This window comes from Poecilia reticulata, chromosome 1 (genome assembly GCF_904066995.2).
Source record: "Poecilia reticulata chromosome 1, P_reticulata-male-v2, whole genome shotgun sequence".
In the NCBI taxonomy this organism is placed as follows: domain Eukaryota; kingdom Metazoa; phylum Chordata; class Actinopteri; order Cyprinodontiformes; family Poeciliidae; genus Poecilia; species Poecilia reticulata.
The window spans coordinates 4,485,955-4,500,137 of record NC_088830.1 but is presented as its reverse complement, the minus strand read 5'-3'; the positions used below and the strand labels follow the sequence as shown (position 1 = coordinate 4,500,137).

General features: G+C 40.4%; 1 protein-coding gene across 8 annotated transcripts in view; it reads right to left on the bottom strand.

Moving 5' to 3' along the window:
- The window catches only part of LOC103458988 (LIM and calponin homology domains-containing protein 1-like), a 41,620-nt gene that overhangs the window by 24,236 nt on the left and 3,201 nt on the right, over positions 1 to 14,183 (bottom strand). For all 8 annotated transcript variants that reach the window (XM_008400197.3, XM_008400284.3, XM_008400450.3 and 5 more), the window contains exons 2-8: positions 4,982 to 5,052; positions 4,810 to 4,879; positions 4,610 to 4,716; positions 4,497 to 4,527; positions 4,280 to 4,390; positions 1,851 to 1,978; positions 1,650 to 1,720 (exon numbers count right to left, since the gene is read on the bottom strand). In XM_008400197.3, the coding sequence (XP_008398419.2) occupies positions 1,650 to 1,720; positions 1,851 to 1,978; positions 4,280 to 4,390; positions 4,497 to 4,527; positions 4,610 to 4,716; positions 4,810 to 4,879; positions 4,982 to 5,052 (589 nt within the window). The remainder of the gene's footprint in view (positions 1 to 1,649; positions 1,721 to 1,850; positions 1,979 to 4,279; positions 4,391 to 4,496; positions 4,528 to 4,609; positions 4,717 to 4,809; positions 4,880 to 4,981; positions 5,053 to 14,183) is intronic.

Sequence of the window (14,183 nt, the reverse complement as noted above, 5' to 3'; positions counted from 1 at the left end):
TTGTGATGACGCCCCGCTTTGCCATCATTTGCTGCAGAGGATCACGTTATATTGCTTAGCCAATCAGAGGATCACGTTACATTGCTTAGCCAATCAGTGCTGCGGAGGAGCACTGATTGAAGGAGCTCCACTCTCAGCATGGGTTTTGAACTTGTGTCTTTAATTACTTCAGCAAAGCTCACATTTTTTACCAAATTCTGTAGCTTTTAGTGTACTTCTAAATCTCCTCCTTAGATGCATCTTTTCGGGGTTGGTACTGCCTCTAGTGGCATGGGGGTGGTAACACAATTAATATAATTACATTACTAAATCAGAATACCGCAAAGTCTTATTTATTATTAATTTTTCATTATCTTAATAATGTAGAGCTAATTAAATGATCTAAACAAGACCTTAAAGTGGTTCCAGTTTCTCTGTTGTAACTGTGGCAAATTTTAAATACCTTGAGTCGGTCCTGGACAGTCAGCTCAACTTTGCTGAAAACACTGACTATATTTTGAAGAACTGTTTTCAGAGACTCTACCTTTTAAGAAGACTTAGTGATCTTCTTAAAGTGATCTTGAATTTGTCTTGAATGTCTTCAATTTAAAAAAAAAAAATCATTTTATTTATCAGTACAGAAGGTTCAGTGAATGCACATATGAATCTGATGGGTTCAGTACTTCAAAAAAGGTTAAGAACCACTGCTCTAAACCCTTTAACAACATGAGCTCAACTGATGCTCAGTTCCACCAGGTGTTTGCTAATTGTGGCTGGCTAGTCTGAAGGAGCTGAGTGGGGGAGTCACACGGGAGGACTGTGTCTTTGGGCGGAGCTAGGTCCACCCAGCATTTTGCACAGCTTAAATGGTTGCCATGGGATGATTTCTCAAACATGCATGAAAGAACATGAAATATTCCAGATATGTTTTTGGTGAGGGAATAACATTAGAACATCACATAAGGCTAAAACAAGTCAATTTTACATAATACTGTTCCTATAAGCACAACACACATGTAACCAGAACCACAAAGCCTACAAATGTGGACTGGACTTTGAATCGGTCTGCAGATGGTCAGTGAATATAGCAGGACAAGTCCTAAGTGGGCAACTAAATTAGCACGCACACACACACCCAGTGATGTCCAGCAGTTGTCTGCCCTCAGCCTTAGTTAGTAGTCACCTTATGCCAAGGGTAAACCTAAACATGGACTGCTGTGGAGGAGAGCAGTCCATGTATTTATGGGTAAACAGTTTTGTGTTTACAGGAATAGCTCAGCATTCCTGGTCTTTGTTTCAGGAGCTGTTGAAGACAGTTTCTCCTGTTCTCTTGAGTGGGCTTTTAACAAAAAAAGTTTGAAACTAGACAGCAAGCAGCAGCAAGAAATCTGTTAATGACTCTCTAGGAAGAAACGCTACAGATGAAAACCAGCTGGTATAATCTTGGGGTGTTTGCGGTTTTATTATACGTTGTGTTTGTACTTTACTTTTGTCCTTGTGGTTTATTTAAGTTCAAAAGGTCTTGACATATTTAATTCATTATTATTACTTGGAAGTTGTTGCTATAGCAGTTTATTTTATTCTTGTGTTCTGTTTCTTGTATGTTTATTTATTTCTGATTATTTGACAGGTTTTCTTCTTGGTATTGCAAATAAAAACATGCCACCAACCATCGCTGTTGCCTCGATTCACAACATCAGGAGAGGGGCTGTGCTGCGAGCGGGAACCAAAGGAATCCAGACTGAAGAAGCAAAAGCAGAAAAAATCCCCAAAAGGATATAAAATATTTAACTTTAAAAAAAAAATAACAAAGTTATATTTATCAAAATGCGAAAGCAGCTTTTGTGTTGACAAGATGGCTGACATCTGACCTGTCAAGAGAGTTGTCCCGAGTGTGTTGAGGTGGAGAGAGAGACTCGCTCCTCTCCGAGTCCCAGCAGTCGTAGCCGCTGTCTCGAACGCTGCGCTTCTGAGAGCTGTCGCCGCCATCATCGCTTTCCTACAGAGACAGGAAACCGTCAACGGACAACCAGACAACAAAAGATGTCCCTACCTTAACAATAAAACTGGACTTCTAGACTAATACCACTCTTCTGAAACAGAGCACTGCTCAACAGAAATTTTTCCTTTCACTGAACCCAAATTTGTTGTATTTTTTTAAATAGCCTTAACTACAAATGCATACATGTTGATAGGAGTACCAAAGTTTAAATATCTGCCACTTTGAAAATCCTTAAATGTGAAGGTTTATGCGTCCTTCCTGCTGGTAAAATGTTTAGTCATGCAGCACAACCCCTCTGTCAACCATTGCTGTGCACTGCCGACCAGCTGAGTCAAAGAAGGTTGCTATGCTTTTTACTCAACTAAATTACAGGGTTTTTATTCAAAATCTTTATGTGGCTGAATGTGTCAAAGTCAAAATAACAAATATGATATAATTACTATAACTATAGCAACTAATATGTTACATTGTTAATTTTAATCAATATTTGTACCATTTTGTTATGTTCTCTCAGATGCCACTGGACCTGGTCAATTTCAGTTTCTTTATTATTTATTTTACATTGGTTCTTGTACTCCTATTTGAACAAATTAAAGTTGTGTTGTTTTTACAAGGTGGATCAAGCTTGTGAACCCGTTGGTGTATTTAAGTGTGCTGTTCTGGTGCAGAGTTATCAGGTAAATTTGTAATTCGGTCCATTTATGTATGTGCTTTAAAACAGTGGTCCCCAACCCCCGGTCCGTGGACCGGTACCGGTCCGTGGACCAATTAGTACCGGGCCACGCAAGAAATAGTGAAATATTTCCGTTTTATGTATCATTTGAGTCTGGAGGATCTTTTATTTTGAAAATCCTTTAACCGGATTCTCTCGGTTACTTGCGCGCCAACACTGAGGCCACAAGCAGCAAAATGAGTAAGAAACAGATCAGATGTCTTTGGAAAGTTTCTTTGCGAAGGGGAAATGGCTCAGAGAAGAGACAGGAGAATGGATTTATCCTGGACCGGTAGGTGAGTCCCACGTTACAAGCTGCTCTGCGTAACATGCGGCGACCGGCTGCTAATGAGGCAATGAAGCTTCAAGCTGCTTCGCTACATAGAGACCAAGCAGGCTGTGGATATAAGCAACACTTCAGGTGTCATTGTCTCCCATCACTCCCAGATGGGACCGTCTCGTTGCAGAGAAACAAGCTCAGGGCTCCCGTTAGTCATTATCGTGAGTTAAAATTTTTACGAAAGTAAAATGTTCGTTTTTGTGGCGCATCTGTATCTTATTTTGAAGGGATATGCAAACGTTACCATAGCGACCAGAGTCAGAGCGTTTGGGCAGTGGTCAAGAGGAGATGAGTAGAGCTTGTGAGTCTTAAGTCTGGTTTAGACAGAAAGATTTAAGAATTGTCGGCCGATTCTTCAAACCTCTGTGACCACAGAGCTGATAAAAGTACAACAGGTTCGATCAGTTCGTGTCTCCAGCCACACGGCAGGAGCAACAGTCACAAACATCCTGATTCCAGAGGATAATCCAGTAAAACCCCCAACATAGCGTGGATTTAGAATAACCAAACACGGATAACGATGTAGAAGCAATAGTGATAGCTTATGGAGTCATTTGAATAAAAGACGTAACAAAAAGAAAAGGCGGTGGATAAAAGACGACGGGAGCAGCCGCTCTATTTGCTGCACTACTGATTTGGAGGTGACTATGGTTTTTCATAGTTAACATTTTTAACTGAATAAACATAATAATGACCTTTAGATTTAATAATAAACATTTCCACATATCATCTCCGATATCCACCGGACTCAGTTCCGCGATATGTCAGCTGTTTGGGATTCCCCTCTGTTCTTACGTCACCGCGCTTCCTGATTGGCTACCTGTCACATTCAGCAGGTCATATTCTCGCTCCCAGACAGGAAAAACCCCACAGGTTGCGATAAAAACTCCAAGACAACCCAAATTGGGTATATTCAGGATTTAGCGGGAACACCAACAACCCCCCCACCACCCCCCACCCCACCCCGCCTCCGGGCCGCAGCAAAATTTTCCAAGTCTTGACCGGTCCGCGGTAATAAAAAGGTTGGGGACCACTGCTTTAAAAGACAGAAACATTTAAGTAAACTCAGCGCTGTTCTCCTGCATCCTCCTTCAAACAGGAGGATACAGAAAAACATTTGTATCGGTATTGGAAGTGAAAAATGTAAAAAACTAATATAGTGAATATCGTCTGGAAACAGACATGTTGTTCCATGTTGTGTTGGTATTCCAGACTCTTCCAGGTGTATTCAGACTAGTTGACTCACCAGCTTCATTTGAGACAGAAGCCCTTCAAACTCTTTGAGGTTCAGATTAGGACCGCTGTAGGAAGGACACCCACTGGCAGCTTTTCCAAGCCAGAAAACCGTGTTCAGCACCTGACAGGCAGACATGCAATATTTCCTTCATATCTAGAAGTGAGAGCAGAATGAATGTGAGAGGACGGGGGGCCAGGATGGACTGAAACTGGAAACAAGGACTTACATTTTTTAGTTTGCGGTTGCAGTCAGAGTCCCTGAAAACATTGAAGTATGTCATACATCATGCAATTTATAATTCAAGCGTTTAAAAAAAATCCCAGAGAATTGGTTATGTACTTGAGATTAGCGCGTATGGAAGTATCCTGTAAGTCCCCTGGGTCAAACAGCTGGGAGCCCTTCAAGCCCAACTCCTCACAGCCCCGGAGGAAGACTGACAGGTTGTCCTAGAGGGAGCAGCAGGGGACCAGAGGCAGTTAGCACCAATCAGGAGGCTGCTGTACTGGGCTCAACATCACGCTGCAGAGGAGCCCTCTTACCAGCCCGGCGATGGGGGTGGGCAGTCTGTTGATCTTCTTCACCAGTCCGGGTTTGATTGCACTCAGCAGTCTGTGGAGGAGGGGCAGGAGCAGAGATTTACTGAGTCTCAGTCCGTGGGAGTTGTTGCTAGGTCAGGCGTCAGAAAACAGAGAGTGATGTCAGGAGCCTTACTCGCATAACAGGATGCCGTTCTCTAGCGCACTGCGGAAGTCTTTGTCTCCAAAGTTCTTCCCTGTTACAGCCTGCAGAGAGAGGACAGGAAGACGTGAGGATATGGGGCGGAAGAAAAGGAGACATTTGTTCACGCAGCAGACAAGAAAACATCAAAGTCCACACGTGTTTGTACAAGTTTATCAGGAAAAAAAGACTTTCAAAGTTTGTGGAATAATCTGTTGACAGGACAAATATAAGATCTCCACTCCGTACATCAAGTCTTTATGGAAGAGTGAAGCTGAACAATAAATCAATAGTAATAATAATACCGACAGACACGTGATTAATATCAACAAATATGTCCAACAGATTGTTCAATAACTTCACTGAACTCCAATCCATAACTGCACATTTTCTCCTGTTGTTCTTCTATACAGGCTTCATTCTAAAATGCAAAAGAAAGCGTTGTCCTGGCGACAGATTCTCCCATCTAAGCGGTGGCCCTTTGCATCTCCTCCAGAGTTACCATAGGCCTTTTGCCTGCTTCGCTGATCCTGTCTGACCCGTCGGGTGAACAGAGATGACTGCTTTCAGGAAGTCATCACAACATGGCTTCTCTATTTAACCTTTAACAAAGTTTTTACCAGTTTTTCACCAGTAAAAACATAATAAGGTCAGCAGATGTGCAGTTCTACCAGGTGTTTGCTAATTGCTGTTGGCTAGTCTGAAGGGACCGGAGGGGGAGAGCTGCTCTGTAATAAGGAAGCTTGGAAACTGCAGTTCAGAGGAGGAGTTTTGTCCTCCACTGAGCTGAACGCAACCATTCTGCTGCGTTTTGCACAGTAAACACAGTCTGCACAGGTGGACTTTGTTTACTGACTTTTCTTAGTAAGAGATAGAATAGCATGTCTTCTTGTCATTCCACTTCATGCACCACTTTGTGTTGATGCATCACCTACAATCCCAATGCACATATATAAGTTTGTAAAAGGATCAAGAGGTGCAAATATTTTTGCAGTGCATCTGATTTTTTTTCATATATGGGTCCATATGTGGGTCAGATGAAAACACAAAACATTATTAGTTCTCTGTAGATCTGATTTAAATTCTGCAATTTAATCTCCTTTGCCTTGGATTCATACACTGTGACTGACTGACAGAGGAACCTGCTGCTTCCCCATTGGCCCTCCTCCCCCCTCTCGACATTTTGCATCAGTGGAGACAAATTAAAGCGATTCCAGGTCAGCGAAACACTGCTTCATGTCCTCATTTCATTCTCTCTGAAATGCCACCACGCATAGCCTCAATCCCCCAACCTGGACTACAGTTGGGATTCATTGCAGTGCAGCAGGAGAGACAGTGAGCTAACGGCGCTATCCTGCCAAATCACCAGCCCACATACTCACGCAAGGAAACAGAGAGGAGAAGAGAGATCTCAATGGCTGTTGTGTAACCAGCGGCTGAAGATTAAGGGGAAAAGGAGAGAGGCTTGACTGATGGCATTTAGAAGTCTAATCCAGATTAGCTCAGATTATGGTTTGCACCCAAACTGTGATTTTTGCTGGATCACGGTTCATTAACGAGAGCGATCGACTAATATGGATTTTTAGCAGTTGGTGGAAATTAATGAGAATGCATGTTTGTATGGGGGAACTTCTCTTTAAAAATATGAGCAGTATCTTCAGTTTATGAGCTGAAATCCATACTTTCCCTCCCAGATATGTCAAATTTATTTACATAGCATTTTTAAAAACTGGTTTAAAACTGCACCAAAGTGCTGTGGATATAGTACTTCTCTCTCACCCTCAAAAATATTTACTTTGGTTCAGTGCTCGGCATTAATGGCTCTTCAGGAAATATCTTCTAAGTTCTGCACTTCGCAGTTTAATATCCTCAATAAAGATACAAACCTAAACTAGAGAGTGAGTTTTCACCGTTTCTTCATGGAATGGAGAGGCAGCTCTGCCTGGTAAAAGCTTCAGACAACGGAGTGACTTTAACACCACTGCTAACCTGCTGTACTTCCAGCGTTAGCTCTGTGAGTACCAGTCAACCTGAAGAACATTTGCACACTTAAAGCTCAGACAATAGACTAAAGTCAGCCCACAGCTTCAGTTACTACAACTAAAAACTAGCGATCAGGCCTGAAATCTGGGTGTAGTGATGGACTCAGATCTGAACCTTCAGAGTCATATGAAGAACATTTCTAGAATTAGAGGACTAATCTCTCAGCAAGATCTAGAAAAACTCATTCACTGTCAGGACTCTGGATTTTTGGGTTGGGTTTAGCATTTCATCTTTATCATTATGTTTTAGTTTTCTTTAGGTTAGCCCTTAATGGTAATTTTAGTTTTATTATTTGAGGTTATTTATTGTGGTTAGAATTATCTTATTGTTTTCCTTATTTCAACCTTCCTGTGGTGTTTCTAGTCATCTTTATTTCATCAGCCTAGGTTCGGTTATTCTTACATGTCTAAGTCTAGGCATACCTTCCTTTAGTGGTTCCAGTTAAATTATTTCTTTGTTAGTCCTTCTAGTTTCCCTGTAGTGTTTCTAGCTTTTCTTATTTGGTTACCTTAAGTTTAGTTCCTTTATGTCTGCATCCATACCCATCATCCTTTAGTAATCCTAGTTAGGTTATTTCTTGAGTCCTTCTAGCCTTCCCCTGTAGTGTTTCTATTTCACTTTGTCACTTTATGTTTAGTTAGTCTTTTTGTTTGAATCTATGTCCATCTTTCTTTAGTGATTCTAGTTAGGTTACTTCTTTGTTTAGTCCTTCTAGTTAACCTAGCTCTATGTTTTTTAGTTCTTTTTATTGTTAGATCAGCCTTCTTTCTGTTTAGATTTGTTTGCTTTCTCTCGTATCTTTTTCTCTTCTAGTTTATCAGGTTTTCTTTAGTCTTAGTGTTTCTTTAGTATTAGAAGTATTTTCAGCTCCCTGATGTTTTCTCCCTTTTGCTTTCCCCAGCAGATCTTCTTAGCCTCCCTGTGCCACCTTCTCCCTGCCCCTCAACTAGCTCCTTTGATAAATACTCACACCTGCAATCAGTTACCTCATCTAGCTAGTTCCACTGTTCCACTTGCTACCTCCCAGTATTTAAGCTCCTTTATCTCAGTCACAACTTGCCAGTCTGTAATTGTCACTACCCTAGTTACCCTCCCGGGATAACCTGATGTTCCCTTGTGTCTCCAGTTTGCTTTGTCTCTTGGATTTCCTTGCACCCTGGATTTTTGATTTCTGTAAGCTGATTTTCTTCATTAAAGAATCCACAATATCCTATGCCTGCTTCTACTGGGTCCACTTCTACACACATTATGACATTCATGTTTTTATCTTTAGTTGCATTGATTACTGCAACAGTGTCCTCACAGGTCTGCTTAAAAAAAAAAATCAATCCTCCAGTTCCAGCTGATCCATAACACTGCTGCTGGTGTTCTAACCAAAACCAGGACGATAGAGCACATCACCCAGTTCTAAAGTCCTTCCCCTAAGAGAATAGTTAGTTTATAAATCACTGAACAGCTTAGCACCACAATACATTAAAGATCTGCTGTTGTATCAACGTTCCAGACCTCTCTGGTCTTCTGGTTCTGGTCTGCTCTGCATCCAGAACCAAACATGAAGAAGCAGCATTCAAATCTGGAACAAATTTCCAGAAAACTGCAAAAAAGCCCAAACACCGAGTTCCTTTAACTCAAGGATTTGAGGGAATACCATTGATTATTTTGATGGTGTCTTTTGACAGAATGTAACATTTGTTTGCTGTTTTATTGGTGTGATTTGATGATTCTGATGATGGCATTTGACAAAATGTGATGTTTATAGATTTCTTTCACAATTGATGACTCTGACATTTTATGACGTGAAGTATTTTGAACTCTAAAGAGAACTGAGCAAAGTGAACTGAATCCAGGTTTCAGTCACAGTCAGAGGAAGTTTGAGCACGAGCAGCAGGATTCAAAAAGGGGCTGACTATGCTTGAGCAAAAGGCATTTAAGTTTTGTGGGAGATAAATTGAACACCTGAGAATGAAAATAAGGAATCTTGTTCTCAGATTAAAATGTGTTCTTAGATTCTCAAAAGAGAGTTTGGATGCTCTGAAACGTTTGCTTTCTGAAATTTGGCCCACGTTTTGATTTATCTTATATTTTTGTAGAACATCTGCTGATGTATCATAAGTGTGAAAGGAAAACACACATTTTACCATCTGTAGTGAGAAAACCACAGCATTGTTCTGCTTACATAAGTGATGACCAGATGTTTCCTTCTGGCATCGCCTCCGTTTTTGTCTTTATCACACAAAGTCTGAATGTCTCCCGCTGTTTGGGACCATGTACACCAAAATCTGGGAAACTCATCATAAAAACAAAATCCAGAAATTTACTGATGGAAAAAAACACAAATCAGTTCATTCTAGAAAAGTTCTCTCACTCCTGACATGTCCTCCAATGTTTCAGGAAGTCTGGGTCTATGAAACATTTACAGCCTGATCACGCATAATTTACATCCAGAAGATGGTGTGTTTTTTTTAATGGGAACACTTTTTTTCATAGTGTTTTGTGTAGGTAGCGTGGGCTACAGACAGTTCGTGTAAAGTGGAGGTGCTGGTTGTGTGCACTGAAACCCAAAGAGAAATCCAAGAGGAAAATCTGCTGCAGAGACTTAAACAGAAGAAAAAGGGGGGATTTTAAAACATGTCTAAATGCAAAAGCAGAGCATATTTCAAGTTATGTTTGCTATGAAAACCCAGCCAAAGGCTTCAGGGGTATTTTAAAGCCAGTAATGGTAACTTGAGTCGCCTCTGTCTGTGTGGTGCTCTGCTCTGTCCAGACAGGGTGAATGGCAGCAGCAGCTACCATTGCAGTCCTGGAGGCAGCAAATGTGTAGGCCTGTTACTGTAACACATTTTACTGGACAATAAATTGTCCCATAAGTTATTGTGATAAACAATAATATTGTCGTTTTGAGACCATTTTCAAGTAATATGGTGGTAATGGCATAATAATGCAAGAACGCACTCTAAAAGACCAATAAACTGTCATTTCTAACTAACATGTAACACTGAATCTAGAAGATATTTTAAATATTCCAAATAAATGAAACAACCAAAACAACAAATAAAATGGACACTGAAGTTTCTATGAACAAAACTGTCCTGCAAAAAAGGGTCTAGTTGAGACCAAAGCACCAGACTGGAGGCTTTTATAATCCAGACTTTGATAAAAAATAAAAATAATAATAATAAAAGAAAATTTAAAAAAAGACAAGAAAAACAAAATCATTCAAATAGTAATTATTGAGCTTATTTTAGACTTAAACTTACTTTATTGTCACACACAATGGTGACTTTGGCAACGAAATGTCGTTGCTTGGCTACCGAGTACGCAGAATAATATGTGTATGAATCAAATCGGATGCAATGACAGGCAATTTAGGAGGTGAACACACCTTCTGATTTCAGCTCAGCAAACCTCAATCACAGCTGCTTTATTTTACGACGTGTGTGTCCATCTGTTCAAACTGTGTGTGTGTGTGTGTATGTGTGCGTGTGTGTGTGCACTAAATGGAGACGTAAAGTATTCCCATCTCCTCTTACTACAGAGATGGATGTTAAATTAGTGGTGGCTGCATAACCACTGAATGTCCCCATGGCTTTAAGAGCACTGTAAATGTCACATAAAAACAAATAAGCAGTGACCTATTTAAATGGGTTTCTGAGGTCTTCTTCATATTTAGGTTATGGAGGAGACAACATGGTGACTGTATGAAGTTTTATGTTGCTTGTGGACTTAAGGTCACTGCAGATGGAGTAAGTGACAAAGTCTGTTCATCAGGAACTACTTTACGTCAAAATGGACTCACAGACATATTAAAGTACAAACTATGTCTGTCATTTAGTCCCTGCTAACAGCACTGATGAAGAGTATGTGTTTACAGACCTACAGAGCAGGGGACTGTGTGTTTAGATAAGGACTGCAACTAACAATTATTTTACTAATTGATTATTCTATTCAGAATTGGCACATTCTGCAGATTTTTTGTTTAACCACTTTTCACTTTTTTATGCAATATTAGAAATACATAAAAAGATGCAAATAAAGAAATAATTCAATTTCTTTTTTAAATAAAACAAAACATTTTATTGCTAAGATGAAATAACAGCGTTCATTTAGTGAATGCTTCATCACCAGTAGTAAAGGATGCATCTGCAGGTAAAAAGTCTTTCAACCTGTGAAAACCTCAGCCGTTTTTCCTCGACTTCACATCATCAACATAGTGACGGACTGATGTGGTGATTCATTTTTGGATTTACTGATTAATAATTAGATAGCAAAAGGCGACTGATAAGGGATTTATTTGCAGAATTTAAACCACATGAAGCTAAAACTGCCACTAGATTAGCCGTGGGTAAAACAGATTTACAGACAGTGAGTGAGTTTTTTAAGTACAAAATGTTTATATTTTTTAACAGTTCGGGGTTAATTGCTGCTTTGATCATGTTGTTCTCTCTGAAAATTACCATTTTGTGGGTATGCATACTCCAGTTAACGATTAATCGGTTACTATATTAGTTGACGATAATTTCGATAATTAATTAATCCGATTATTGGCTTCAGCCCTAGATTGGATGTGGAGATGCATGCTACCACAATATGGCCCTTGCCCTGCCAACCAGGCCGCCTGTCCCCTCCAAGAAGTACACAGCATGTAGTAACTGTACGTGTTCACAGTCAATGTCGTTCATTTTATTAGAATAAATGACGGCAGATTGTGAACCATTTCTGTTCCTACGCAGCTGCTTCTGTTTTATTACAAAATCAATGGCTCCACCGATCACCCAGGCCAGGGAGTAAAAATGTGTTTTAAAACAAGATTTACAAGCAAGTACTGATGGAAACTGTCTTTGTAGAGACAAACCGATCCACCGTGTTGGAGCGCCGCTGCAAAAGCGCTTTCCCCCTAAAGATTTACAGCCAACCTCAACAGCAGATACTTTTATTACAGCTTAGCCTCACAGATTACAGATATCTGGTCAGAACTACTCCATGACCTGAGATGACTGGATTTTACTGCATCTTTGTCAAACTTTACCTTTTTGACAACTGAGTCTAGCTATCAAAAAAACAATGAATCAGAGCCGACATCTTCACCGCTGTTGCTTCGCATTCTTTCACTCAGCTCTCACTCCTCCTCTGCCATGCAGAAACAGCTGGCTGTCTGGAGCTACTGGAGTTAATCCTTCCAGGACAGCTATGACATTTGGCACACACACAGGCTAAGTCAGACACACACACACATTCCTGTGTTTATTCCCAATCTGCTTGACCGTAGCATTTGCAACATGCTGCAGGTCAATACCAGCAGAGGTTAACTGCTGAATCTGCAGAAAATCAACCAGCCTGTCACTGGTTTTAAACCACCTTCGAACAGTTTAGTCATCTTTTTGACCGTTTAATATCTTCTGCGGTCTACATACAGTTAGATCAGTCATCTGCTTCACTGGACCCTGGAAACACCTGAGCGTCTGTCTGTGTTATGTTCCCATAGTGACAAGTGTCATCCAACCAGGGTGTGTCCAAGGCTCAATGCTGACTGGTATGTGTGCCTGTGTGTGCACATAGACTTTGCATACTTCACAGAAATGGCACACTGGAGCTTTGCAGGGCAACTTGGTCAACTCTAAATCATCCACACCTGTGGGCGAGTATAAATACACCCCTAGAAATAGTCAGAGCCAAAATAAGCGGAGAATTAGGGGACAGGAAGACGACAAAGCAAAAACACTGCAGGGGGGGATTAAGACTTAGGAGGCCAGTATTTACCCAGAGGAGACAGTTCACACCACCGACGGGACACAAAATCTGTAAAATACTGCGGGTCACCAACTGTCCCCAAGTGATTATTAATGTAAGTTTTAAACATCTCCATGAAAAATAATTATCTGAAGACAAAACATGAAAAATAGCTGGATATTTAAGGGGCAGTTTTATGTAAAATCGACTTTTTTGAGCTTTACATCATGTTACAATGTTATTCCTTTGTCAAAAACAAAGCTGAATTGTTGTTTTGATTCTTTTATGCATGCTTAAGAAATCCTGTAATCTCCCATGGCAACCATTCAGCTGTGCAAAACATTTGTGTGGACCTAGCACTACCTTCGAGGACAAAGCTCCTCCTCAGTGCTGCAGCTTCCACCTCACAGAGCAACCCTTCCTTACATCTACCCCAGCCAGCTCCTTCAGACTAGCCAGCAGCAATTAGCACCCAGCTGGTGTAACTACATTAAATTATACAAGCTACTTCTCGGTGAAACGCTGGTAAAAACGTTATTAAAGGGTTAATAGAGGAGAGATGTGATACATTTCTGAAGGCGGAGTTTCAGAAAGAGCAGGAAGTTTCAAAGCAGCAGAGGCCCAATTTAAAGGCGCTAAATCAAGAATCAATTTTTGAGTCATGAATTATATACATATATAGTATTTTCATAACAACTGCAAGTAAAATTGTTACTTGATTGTGCTATAAAACTGCACGATGTGCCTGGAAAATACATAAAACTGCCCCTTTAAAAGTATCAACCGACTGACATTTCAGAAGAGGACACATATAACCAGTACATTATCATCAGTGACGGAGAGTACTAAAAAATGTTTGTTTCCTTGGCATTTCAAAAAGCAAAAGAATTTGCAGTCTAAGGCTGTATTATGTAATATTTCATATTCCCTCTAAGTTGTCCAAAATATTGGGCCAACCTTCCAAACCAAACAGGATGTCAGCACTGTCTGTTCATGTAACTTCTTCATTATTAAACATGGTACAGTATCAACTATTAATGGTGTCATAACACAAAAGAAAATAATAGGAGCAACAGACACTTTGTAAAAAGATCTCTCAGTTGAGCACAGAAGATGCTGAAGACTTCCTAACTACACGTAGCATTCAGATTAGCTCAGGAGCAAAGGAGTCAGGAGCTTCATGGGTTTGCATGAACAAGATGTAGCTGAATGAAAAGTTTCACTCAGAGAGGACAGAAGGGTTTAGTTTGTTTTCCAAAGGTTGAGCACAAAACACTGCAGCGTACGAAGTCGTCAGCTTCCTAACAGTAATGGACTAGAGATCACCCACTCAGTTCCAACATGAAAACTGTGTAAAGTAAGGTCCATAAGAACATAAATGAGAGCATTTGGGGTGGAGGAGCCTGACGGTCCACCAGAGTCCTGG